The sequence below is a fragment of the Vollenhovia emeryi genome, unplaced genomic scaffold (assembly GCF_000949405.1).
Source record: "Vollenhovia emeryi isolate VEMERY1.0 unplaced genomic scaffold, V.emery_V1.0 DF939724.1, whole genome shotgun sequence".
Classification (NCBI taxonomy): domain Eukaryota; kingdom Metazoa; phylum Arthropoda; class Insecta; order Hymenoptera; family Formicidae; genus Vollenhovia; species Vollenhovia emeryi.
This window is the reverse complement of record NW_011966642.1, coordinates 11,326-22,787: the sequence shown is the minus strand read 5'-3', so window position 1 is coordinate 22,787 and position 11,462 is coordinate 11,326. Positions and strand designations below refer to the sequence as shown.

The following is an 11,462-nucleotide window of genomic DNA, read 5'->3' as shown; positions in this document are numbered from 1 at the left end:
CTCAAAGCTATTGCAGAAACATTTTGCAATATTTATGAAACGTTTCAATCTATCACATGAAATATTTCTGAAATATTTCTGAAAGGTTTTTGTGCTGTATGGGACATGCCTCGGTGGTCAAATTAGTGAGACGCCCATCTAGTTTATAGAGGAAGGTCCAGGTTCAAACCTTGGCTGAAAAAAGTAAATTTTTCACAATAAATTTAAAATAAAAATCATTTATAATAGATACCAGACATTGTGTCTGCGCTCTTATATTCTTTCCCACATGGAAACAAAACTTCTAATGGACGTCCATTATACGTTTGTCATGGAGATTAACACCTTCCAGTATACGTCTATTAGATGACCAATGAAAGACAATGAGAAATCCATAGTTCCGCATTGCGGACATCTTGGACCTCCATTATACATCTTTAAAGATGTCCATTAGACGTTCCGTGGATCATTCCCAGTGAAAACAGTCAAGTCAAAATGACGACAATATGACGTCAAATTAGTCGATTGTTGTCATGGCGTCAAGAAAGTGGACCAAAATGACGAAAAATTGACACCATATATTTTGACGTTGTACGCGATGAAACATCATAAAGAAAGATAAAAATGGATATTTCAATAATAATTGTAGAGTTATATGGGAAAATCTCAATCAATGTCATGTTGACATCAAGATGACTACATTATGATATCATTTGAATATTCTATATCATACTGTGAAGGTTTAGCTACAAATAAAACTAACATTTTCTCCACTTGTGGAGAAAGGGAATACAATTTATTTTGTATTCTTTTTACATATAATAATTTTATAAAATCGCGGTTTATAACTTATTGTTAGTTGCGTCGGTAACTCGATCGGATGGACTCGGATCCACGGCCCACCGCCCATGCCGAGGACCAATCGCATCGACTGACAAGTGTAAGCGATTACTAGGGAAACCAGTGTTGGTAGAGGTCGCGGGGTGGCAGTGCCATCGCTAGCGTCGCCTATCTGTTATGTATGCCGTGTATGGCAGTTAGTAAAGAGCATTGAACTATAACCATATTGGAAGGAGCACTCCATTGTTGTCGTGCGGTCAGAACGGTGCGAGAGGGATAGTTGAATGGGAATGGAGCTATTCTTGTCTAACTACAGCGATCACGTGACTCGATATACTACACAGTCTGAACACATTTGCTTTCGCAATTTTACTCTAATTTGCTTACTTGTGTAATGATAAATTCATATCTTTATCACGTGTTTTAAGACAATTTTTCATATAACATTCTCTTCCCATTTTTGATAGATATACACTTTTTGGTTGTCACCACTATACGAGAACAAATCTGAACCAATGTTTTCAGCCACGGTAGTTGACGTTAAAAAGAGACATCACCATTCCCATTCAACTATCTCTCTCTGACCGCTCGATCCTATGGAGGGGGTAGGCAGTGCTCCTTCCAGTATGGTTATAGTTCAATGGTAAAGAGTTACGGACGATCGCGGGAAGCGAGCGGACGTGTGCGATTCAAGGAGAGTCGGTTAGAATTGAGGGTCGAGAATAGACCTCGCGAGCAGGAAGACGTGTCAGTTTGACCGTGGTCTCGGTCAGTTGCGTCTTGTGTTCGGTTGGAAACCTAGCGTGGCCAGTAGTGTCGCGTGTTCGAAAAGTCTTCCCTGTTGCAAAGAACCGATAGAAACTAATAAAAAAAATATATTCTATCTGAAAAAGATGTGTTTTTGTCCTTGGAATCTCTTATAACTTCTGATAGGATTGATGATTTTGCCAAGTATGTTATTTAATCAGGTTTTATGTGTATATATCACAACTTATACAAACTGATAGAACAAAGCGACTCGGCGAGATCAATCTGCAATTGCAGATAATATCAAAAGTTTAGGTGTCTTTTATCTGCAATTGCAGATATCTTTAAAATTTCAATGTTTGATTGTATTCAATCGGAATACACTTGCACTTACAAACTAGGATGTATTAGTACTTACCATCGTGTTCAATATATAGAGATTTTAAAGGAATGTATATGTTTTAATCAGATTTCGCTAGTAATCGTTTCATATATGGATTATCAAAGTCAAAAGGTATCTTTGGTTCGAAGATCGTGGATCCGTATATGCAAAGCTTTTATCTTAATTTTATCTGCATATATCAGCATCTATCCGTACAGTGAAAGATTCACTCTCAGTATGAGGCCAGTGTTTTTATTGGGAAATACAGATATAACTTCTATTCGTTTGACTCTGAATACCTCAACTCATTCGGTCCTAGATGGGAATATTTTCGATCGGTCGTTATATGGATTCTTAGATAAAAATGATTCTATGAAAATGTATCCGTATTTGCTAACTTATTTTATTTGCACCTATTGGTATGCATTCGTATTGTGAAAAGTATGACCTCACTATGATGCTGTGGTTCTCTTATCAGTAAATACAGATTAAATAAGTTTATATGGAATTTTCCCGATGCAGTCACTTTAGGGTGGGAATATTTTCGATCAGTTGTATGGATTCTCGTGCAGCAGACGAGCATCTATATTTGCAGAAGCTGATTGTAAATACCGCGATGCGTCTGGTACTCCATGACAATATTTAAAGATAGTGTAAGTGTCCCTTTGCTGTGTTGCATGTCCATACAAATGTATTTTAAGGAAGGCAAAACATTCTAATTTGTACTGTTTTTCATGTTTTAATAGATATGCTCCACGTAACAAATGTAACATGAAATAATTGAAAAAACAAAAAGATTCAATCAAAAAGTTATTTGATAAAATTAGTTTATTTTATGAAATTAGTCACTGTTACTACTACTGCTGCTGCTGCTACTGCTGGTACTGCTGTTGCTGCAGTAGCTGCTACTGCTGCTGCTGCTACTGCTACTACAATTACCTCCAGAGTTAGGCGGCTTTTCTTTTTGTTTTGCATCTTTTACAGTTTTTTCTACAACATAGATAAGTCCATAACTTACTTTTTATATCATGTTTTTTAAATTTAGAACTTTCAGTGAAATAAATTTTCGCTAGGAATAAGTTATGACTTGGGAGTAAATCATGGCTAGGGCATAGTTTGCCCTATCCTTATCTACAGAAAATTATGAATCTACTTACTTGTCTTCACGACGTGTTGCCTTACGACTCTGTTCATGTCAGAGATTTTTGCCTTATAAATGTTTGGTAATCCCCAACCAATTCTTCAACTTTCTGTTTGTCATAGCGACGATATGATTCTAAGAAGTATCTGAATATATCTGTAAAAAATATTTACTTCTATGAAGGTTGTGTGAAACACTGACAGTAACAAAAAGTATAATCGTTGAAAGTTTATTTTAAGTTTTGGAGAAAGCTAAATTATGAAGTGCAGCATCCAGCAATTCTACGTTAAGATTTTTCCTTTTTTCAGAAAAAGCAATACCCTTGAAATTTTGAAACCCTACGATTTGGGGTGAAAACCTACATGTCCTACATACGGGTTTTTACATTGCTTTAAGATTAGAAAATGTATAATCGCATGAGTGCGAAAGAACTAGAACTATGGGGATTGTAAGAGCGGGTGCTCGGTAGTGTTGAAAAAAATTTTTTTAATCTCCGTTATTTGAGTACATACATAATACATTCAATGAATCTCGTGAAAAGTGGAACTAGATAAAAAATGCGAAGCTGAAAGGAAACGAAAGAAAAATTTATTCCCCTTTTTGAGAAAAATTTAAAGATTAAAAAAATACATTTCAATATGAAAACATTCATTTCATGAATTTTTGTATACAAAAGTATATATACAGGGTGTCCCATAATATAATTATTGACAAAGCCATCGTGTATAGAATGGACTAAACTGAGTAGAAAAGTCCTGTACCATTTTGCGATTTTCGCAATATATAACGAGAAATAAATTATTAAAGATTATGGAATAAACGCGTATCTGACCGGCTTATCCCACCCACCGGCAAATGCGTAACAACTCAGAGTGACAGAGTAGGGGCGTAGCTCCACGCATCGTTCATGTGTAGTGTCACTGTAGCGAGTGAACAACTTTCCACTCTGTCGCTCTTACAAAGGCTGCAAGTTAATGAGAAATACTTCCCACATTTGCCGATGAAAAGATAAACGATTAATTTAACTTGATTAACTTGACTATTTGTACAATATAAAAATGGATACTTACCGCGAACAGCAAGCGCCTTCGTGGGATTCAGCGAGGGTTTCGGAGTACTCTTGGTACGGTTACATGCTGCACCTGTTACGCTCGATCTTTTCAGCTCTCTATCTCCAAAAATAGCGAGAGCCATGTTCTTTACGAACATCCCGTCCGAACGTGCATTAAACACGGCATTATCATATGTTATTTTATCTATCCAAATATTCTGGCCGCAGTGTACCTATTAATTTCATAATAAATTCTTTAAAACAGCATGCAATAAAATATTCTTAATTCTTTTTTTAGGCTAACATGGAACAGTCAGAAATTATAAGAGCATGCGAAAGGTAGCTGCAGTTTCAGAAATTATGTTTTGCAAAAGTACGTTTGGATTTCGAGGAGAAGCGAATGTAGACCACATGCGGAATTGATGGACGTTTTTGCATTCTAAATTTACTACTTCCCAATCAACATACTTCCGACAATAGTTTCGGACTTTTATATACAATAGTAGTTAGAACTGGTTTCGTTGCTAGTTGTACAGCCGCAATGCAACCAAAACAAATCCAAAATAAAATAGTTGTTTCGAACCAGAAAGTAATCATTATGTAATGGTTTTTGAAAAGTAGTAAATTGGCTAACTACATTAACCAAACTGATAATTCAATATACTTTGGCTTATCTTTTCTACATCACCATCTTTACGGATAAATCCTGGGAGCGGAGGTTTACTGATGTCTTCGAGACGTATGTCTTCATCAATATTACCTGCTGCTGTACGAACACCTGTAATTTTTCAAATTACTTTTATATTTATGATGTAAAGATACGAAGCCATATATAAAGATTTTCGTTTCACAGTTTTAGAAGCAAACTACTTTCAATTGTCTGATTCAGGATGTCTAATAACTTTAACGATAAAAATATCATAACATTGAAGGTTTCTTCACGATAAAAATATTTTTTTATGACATCAATAAGTAATTAATGAACGTGTGCAATTGGAATTTGTGCCTACTTTTACGTATAATGTCGGCAATGAGTTCGTATGAAGGCATAATTTTTTTATCACAGTTCTGAAGTACTAGTTACTTAATGATCTTATACATACATATGTCCATTAAAGTGCATTAAAGTGACAATATTTTGATTTTGTTTTTAAATTTTAAGTTTTATCCCAAAAATATTTTTTTATGCAACAAAACATCCTCACAAAAGATCTATCGGGATAAAAACATTTATTACAGATCGAAAGGGTCGAAAATTGTATTTTTTTGTTAAAAGTTATTATATGTTATGTTCCTACTATTTTGATTCTGCTTTTCTTTTCATGTATAATTTTAATTTGCCGAAATTTCGGAATAAATTATTAATTATTTGAAATTTACATTTAAATTTAAATTTTTTAAAATTTACATTATTATTCATGCAGAATGCCATAAATAGAGAATGGAATATTCACCTATACTGAACAATAAGAAGTACTTACTCTGCAGTTGTTTCCAGTTGCTCTCTATTGTACTAAGAGATCCCATTATGAATGCCTCAAATTTTTCACGCGATTGCTTCGATTGTTCAAGTTCAATTATTAACTTTTTAACCAGTTCAGTTAGCTCTCGCAAGCAGCCAGCAACATTAATGTTTTCCCTTTCTACAGTCTTCTTCGAGTGTGGTTTATTCTGTAAATACGATACGTTTTAATTTCCGATATATATATTTTCATACTCATATGTATAACAGTATTCGTAAGAAGAAAGAAATTAAGAGAGAAATCCTATTAATTTATATTTTTGCCCATTGCTTTCTCAACTTTCCTGTCATCACAAAATTTCTTCAATAAAAAAACTAAGAGACTGACACGCTTCATTCATAAGTTTTGTGATGGGAAAAGTCTGATAAAATAATGGACAAGTTAAATTTCTATAATTTTCGCAGTTTCTTCTCATTGTCAGTTGCACGCACTTACACTTGTTTTATGGACATGCTTCTTTTTGGTGAGGTGTAAACTCTTCTTTTTGGAATGTTTTTTATGCTGTAGACATGACAGTTTTTTTAAACAGGATATTGCAAAATGTGACTCACTACCTAGATAACACAGAGAATCCAAACAGAATCCAAAAATACTTTGCTTTTATTTCACCATTTCTGATTGAGTTTTTTTAATAAAAAAGAAATTATTTTCATAAAAAAGGTTCTTTTGTATCCAAAAAAAAAGTTCAGAATTGATGACATAAAAACGAGGTCCTTTTGGATTCTGTGTGCTATCTGGGTAACTTCAGAGTCGATGAAAATACATAGCGTGCCTTCTACGTACTTGATTATTATTGTTCAAATCATCTGTTGGATTTGAGCGAGCCATTTTCGAAGGATCGATAAAAATTTCTGGCACTGTTGGAGGAGGGACCAATGTATCAAAATTAGATGCATCATTCAGCGGAGTTACATCTGTTTCTGTTGACCGTTCACTGGGAGGTTGCGTTGGTGAACGAGTCGTGTGACTTAAAATCTCAATGGTAGAGGACTTGCAAATCTCAGAATCTTCTGGGTATTCACATGTTGACGTAGGTGAGTTCCGTTGAGAAAGTTCAGCGCTCTTTAGTGGAGACGCCATATGGGATGCCGCAATATCTAAACTCTATAGAAAACATGATGCGATATAGGAAGGTCTTGATTAAATTGATAACAGTTGGGGAAAATTGTAATAAAAGCTACACATTAGTCAAAGTAACGATAATGAATTTAACAGGTCACGTCATCTGAACATAAAATGATCACAAATTACAAATTTTTTCTCATGCAACCATTGTATATATATTATAATGTATTTATTACAAGAAGTACGTTGTCAACTATAAATATATCTAACATTAAATTCCTTAAAAATGTTTTTTATTACAATTGTCCTCAACTATTATCAACTTATCTATACAAGATCTAGCTAACTCTTGAGAGGTTAACCAAGTAATTATAATTTACTACTCACTTCAGAATCTTTTAAGATGTTTTCTAAGGAAGATATCTGAAAAGTTAACATAAAGTTGCGAATGAGGAGAAGATTTGCAGAGATAGTATTAAGTCTCGTCTGAGTTTCTAAGATTTGTTACTATTCTTGCTGTATTCTTACCTCCGATTCATTCAGTTGCGCAAGGTCCTCCTTAAACTTTTTTTTTAATTTACTTTCTTGCAACGTTCCTGGGGATCTTTTAACGCTTTTCTAGAATATAATGATTCGACCAAATTAAAGCAATTAGAAACAGTCACGAAAAATTTCATATTTTATAAGATTTGAATGTTAATGAATAATGAATTGAATATTAACTATATTCATAGACATAATAAAAATAAATCAGTGCTCGAAATTAGATGTATGATACATTGCATGTACAATAGATTACATGTATGTATAATATATGGGCTTTATTCAATTCACATTACACATTACACATCGCGGTGAACGCACCTCTGTCTCGCCTAATCGTCTCATAAGAAAATATAAACTTAAAATATAAACGTAAACTTAATCCTACAAAAATGTACACCTAATTCCAAGCATGATCTTAAACATTACACAATTATTAATGTAACTGACCTTATTTTCTTTTCCTTGTTTTGGATGACGTGCTTCTTTATGGCTGCTTCTTTTCTTTCGTTTCTGTCCTTTGCCTCTTTCAAAATGAAAACCTTCGTTTTCTTTGTTTTCTTCGTCTCCTCCGTTTTTTTTGTTTCTTTCGTCTCCTCCGTTTTCTTCAATTTCATTTATTATTGTATCCTGCGAAGATCGTTTTTGTGTACAAAATCAAACCATTATTGTCAAAAACACCGAATCCTGTTCATTGCTTCATTCAAGATGCATAAAAAAATGTTTTTGCGAAGTCTTCTAATGTACAGTACTTGTCGAATCAAAGTCTGCACAATTTATTTTTATGCTAAAACATGAATCTTCTATATTCCCAAATTTTTTTGAAAGAAGGCGACGTAGTCTTCGATTCCGGTTGAAAAGTTTATTACTTTGCATTGAACATCTTCGGCGTTAACGATTAGTATATCTCCTTCTGTGTCGTGTACTTTAAACAGGTGGTCCAATATCCTTCCGTTGAATGTCCATGGAGCTATTAAAATTTCACGACCGTATAAGTAGCATATATTGTTGACAAGCACAAAGCTGTGAATTTTCATAATTTTCTTCGATTTTATTTGTACTACAGTATCGTCTGTTCTTTGTGGACGGATGTATGCGGTACTACGAAGCACGATTTCCTTGTAAATACCTCGATTGAATATTTTTACAGGTATGCATATTCCATGTAGGTGATTCATTATCACTGTTTCAATCTCTTTGTCGTATCGGCCTGTACCGATCAGCGTCACACCGTTATCACTTTTCACACAGTTTTTAACCAGATGCGTAGGTTTAAATAAGTTATGACAATAATTACGACAAGCAGGCATCGGTGAAGCATCGTCGATATGTGATTGAATGAATTTTTTCTTTAACACTGAATTTGCAATTTGATGACTCACGCCGTGAGGCGCATTGATGTGGCGTTTAAAATGAAAAATTCCATTTTCGAAAGGAAATGTTGAACTTGCCCATAGTGGTCCACTTTGTCTTACCGATTCACATAGGTGCAGCATTGAATGCAGATTGAATGTCATAACTTCCTCTCCATATAGAATTTCACACTGTCCTACAAATTGAAGTAAATCGTATTCACATTTTTGAAACTCTGCTTCACTTATCTCGCTTTTTAACAGGGTATTAACACTTCGAACGAATAAAATATAAGATTCGAAACATTCATCGTTGAGTATTCCTTGTAGACATGGTACACTGTCGAATAACAACCAAGATTCCCATTCTGATGCTTTCCATTTCGGTGTATCTTTTATCGGCCTTACTAACCTGTGAATTTCATGCGGTCGTTTAATTTTTGATCGACGTTTGTTTATTTCTTCTCTATCACTTGGCTTTAAGTAACAATTCCTTGAGGCCGTAGTCCATATGCCCCATAATTGTTTGGTTGTACCTAGTAATACACCGTGCATGTAATCTATGGGGAGACCCCAAACACAATTAAAATGATTCATCCTCAGTAATTCCGACCGACCTTTTACGCCGTTTATTGTTAAGCCGGCGCGGCGAATCTTTTCGACCTTCTCAACGTCTTGTAAATGACTTTCGTGTGACCTTAATTTCGGATCAGTGCGACATAATGGATATCGCATTGCACTGCCATCATAAAATCCGTACGCATAACACCAACTGCATCCGTAATGTCCATTGTACTGTACGCGAAACTGTACAACCGGACGAGCTACTGTATCCATGCATAGTAGAAGGCAGTAAAGTTTATAATTAACCTTGTCTCCGGTTAATCGGAGTGTGACATTGATTCCATTATTCATCAGATCTTCAGCCTGATCGATGAAACTTGATAAATACGACTTCATCAATTCAGGCTTTGGCTCTTTAGAAGTCACAAATTATAGTCCACCGAGTATTACGTTACGAAATCGAACACGAGGACTCAATTCGTTAATGTGGAGTTGGATTGGCCAGAAACTACGATTTGAACTCTTAAACATTGGAGCACCATCTATGTTCACATTATAAGTTAAAGCTCCCGGTAAGAGTTGTTGAACCTTCTTGTACAGACGACCGTCATATATATCGTGTATTAATCCATCATTCGGTGTTTTTTTCATTAATTCAAGGGTCTCCAATAAATCTGATTGTATGCTTGCATCACTCAACATCATCTTCAGTTGATATTTTACATCAATGGACATAAATTGATTCGAACTTTCTGAAGAGAGTGTATACTGCTTCTTACAAGATACACATTCAGTTCGCAAATGGCAGATATTTTCTGTCAAACTTTTTGAGGCTAACAGTTGGTAACAATTTTTAGTTTCGCAATAGAAGTGTAATGTCATTGTATCGCGAGGTGGATTAAAGACTTTTCCTCTTGCATAATGAGTTGCATTCCAGCATTCAAAGTTAGGACCAGCTACAGTCTTAACGAAATCTATCAAGTCATCTTGATTTTGGCGTGTGAGATTTTTTGTCACTGCATACGTTTCTATCATTAGCAAAACATCCGATACTGTGAGATGAGATTCGGGAAACATTACAACGGTACCATTCATCTTATCAATATTGAAATGCCATTTGGATTCATCTTCGGATTCGTTTTCATGTGTTGAATTTGATTCACTTTTATTACTTTCGGATTGGCTTTCAATCGAGAGTGAGTCATCTATTTCTTCTATTAAATCTTCGTTTGAATTCTCGTCAAGTAACATATATTCACAATCGTCAATAGGTTCAGTAGAAGCATTCGGCAATGTGCTGGGAAGGAAATCATGTTCTTCGTTTAGAGGAGAACCAATAGTTAATACTTCATTATTTCCCGACACACTAGGAAAAATGAAATAATCAGCATTGGATGTTCCTGGTTGTGGGTTTAAAACGTCGGGTACATTAATTTCTCCATCACCTGATACATTAAACACAACGATTGTGTAAAATATTGTAGGTACTTTTGCTCGTAAAGATTGAGTATTCTTGGGATGCAGTCTAACATGCGCTCACAGTGCTAAAAATGTATAATGTAAGTGACGTTAACTATGTATTTTTGGGGTTGTGAGCACATGTGAGCACATTTTGGACCTCAGTCTAATTGTAAGATCACTTATCCACTTACTTTCTTTTTTAGCTTTTTTTGCTTTATTACGCCATCTATCACGTGTTCTCTTACTAACTTGTACAGGTTCATATGATGGTGAGAGAATAAGCTTATAAACTTTCTTGTTTTTTATCATATCCATCGCGAAAGTGTTAAATTACGTAAAAGTAATAATTGTTGATAGATGATCAAGTGATTACTTGATTTGTAATAAAAAAATCGATCAACCGATCGACCAATAAAAACATTTTTAATTTCCTAATTAAAACAATGTCAAACAGAGTATCTGAAACGGAACAAGACAGAATCCCCAAGAGTATGTATGAGTAAAAGGAAAACAAAAAGTAATAATAAATAATACTAAACATAAACTTGAAAATTAATTAAATTCCAGAAATTGCCATTTTCGGTTCTACCTGTGCCTTGGTAGCCTAATAATTATATGTAAATTATACGAGTATATACTAATACCGCGCAAAATATTATTATCGATAGAAATTGAGCTTAAGAGGTGCCGCTTTTTGTCATTTATACCTGACATAATTGATTGGAGATTATCTGATCTTTTCGGAACCAATAAATAGTAGTAAGGTACAAGGTAATTCATCTAATTAAATCTTAACAGTCAAATATTTTAAAAA

General features: G+C 34.5%; 3 protein-coding genes across 3 annotated transcripts; all 3 read right to left on the bottom strand.

Annotated features, from left to right (window-relative positions):
- Positions 1-3,105: 3,105 nt before the first annotated feature.
- LOC105556889 lies at positions 3,106-4,475 on the bottom strand. The gene is made up of 2 exons (XM_012003999.1): positions 4,160-4,475; positions 3,106-3,245 (listed from the first exon to the last, which is right to left on the bottom strand). Exons 1-2 carry the CDS (start codon positions 4,296-4,298, stop codon positions 3,139-3,141), a joined length of 246 nt encoding a protein of 81 aa, XP_011859389.1. The 5' UTR covers positions 4,299-4,475; the 3' UTR covers positions 3,106-3,138.
- Positions 4,476-4,778: 303 nt separating this feature from the next.
- Positions 4,779-7,356, bottom strand: LOC105556890. Its single transcript, XM_012004000.1, has 6 exons — positions 7,257-7,356; positions 7,116-7,151; positions 6,447-6,767; positions 6,099-6,164; positions 5,622-5,811; positions 4,779-4,918 (listed from the first exon to the last, which is right to left on the bottom strand). The coding sequence occupies exons 3-6, from the start codon at positions 6,741-6,743 to the stop codon at positions 4,779-4,781; spliced, it is 693 nt and encodes a 230-aa protein (XP_011859390.1). The 5' UTR covers positions 6,744-6,767; positions 7,116-7,151; positions 7,257-7,356.
- Positions 7,357-7,755: 399 nt separating this feature from the next.
- On the bottom strand, positions 7,756-10,733 carry LOC105556888. Its single transcript, XM_012003998.1, is given in 1 exon segment — positions 7,756-10,733. A coding segment is annotated over 1 exon segment (2,364 nt). The 5' UTR covers positions 10,439-10,733; the 3' UTR covers positions 7,756-8,074.
- Positions 10,734-11,462: the final 729 nt, after the last annotated feature.

Coding starts and splice junctions, on each gene's coding strand:
- LOC105556889 (XM_012003999.1), bottom strand. CDS start 4,298: ATGTTCGTAAAGAACATGGCTCTCGCTATTTTTGGAGATAGAGAGCTG. Junction 3,246..4,159: donor GAAGGCGCTTGCTGTTCGCG/GTAAGTATCCAT, acceptor TATTTTTTACAG/ATATATTCAGATACTTCTTA.
- LOC105556890 (XM_012004000.1), bottom strand. CDS start 6,743: ATGGCGTCTCCACTAAAGAGCGCTGAACTTTCTCAACGGAACTCACCT. Junction 6,165..6,446: donor ATTTGAACAATAATAATCAA/GTACGTAGAAGG, acceptor TCATGTCTACAG/CATAAAAAACATTCCAAAAA. Junction 4,919..5,621: donor CAACTGGAAACAACTGCAGA/GTAAGTACTTCT, acceptor GAAAAATTACAG/GTGTTCGTACAGCAGCAGGT.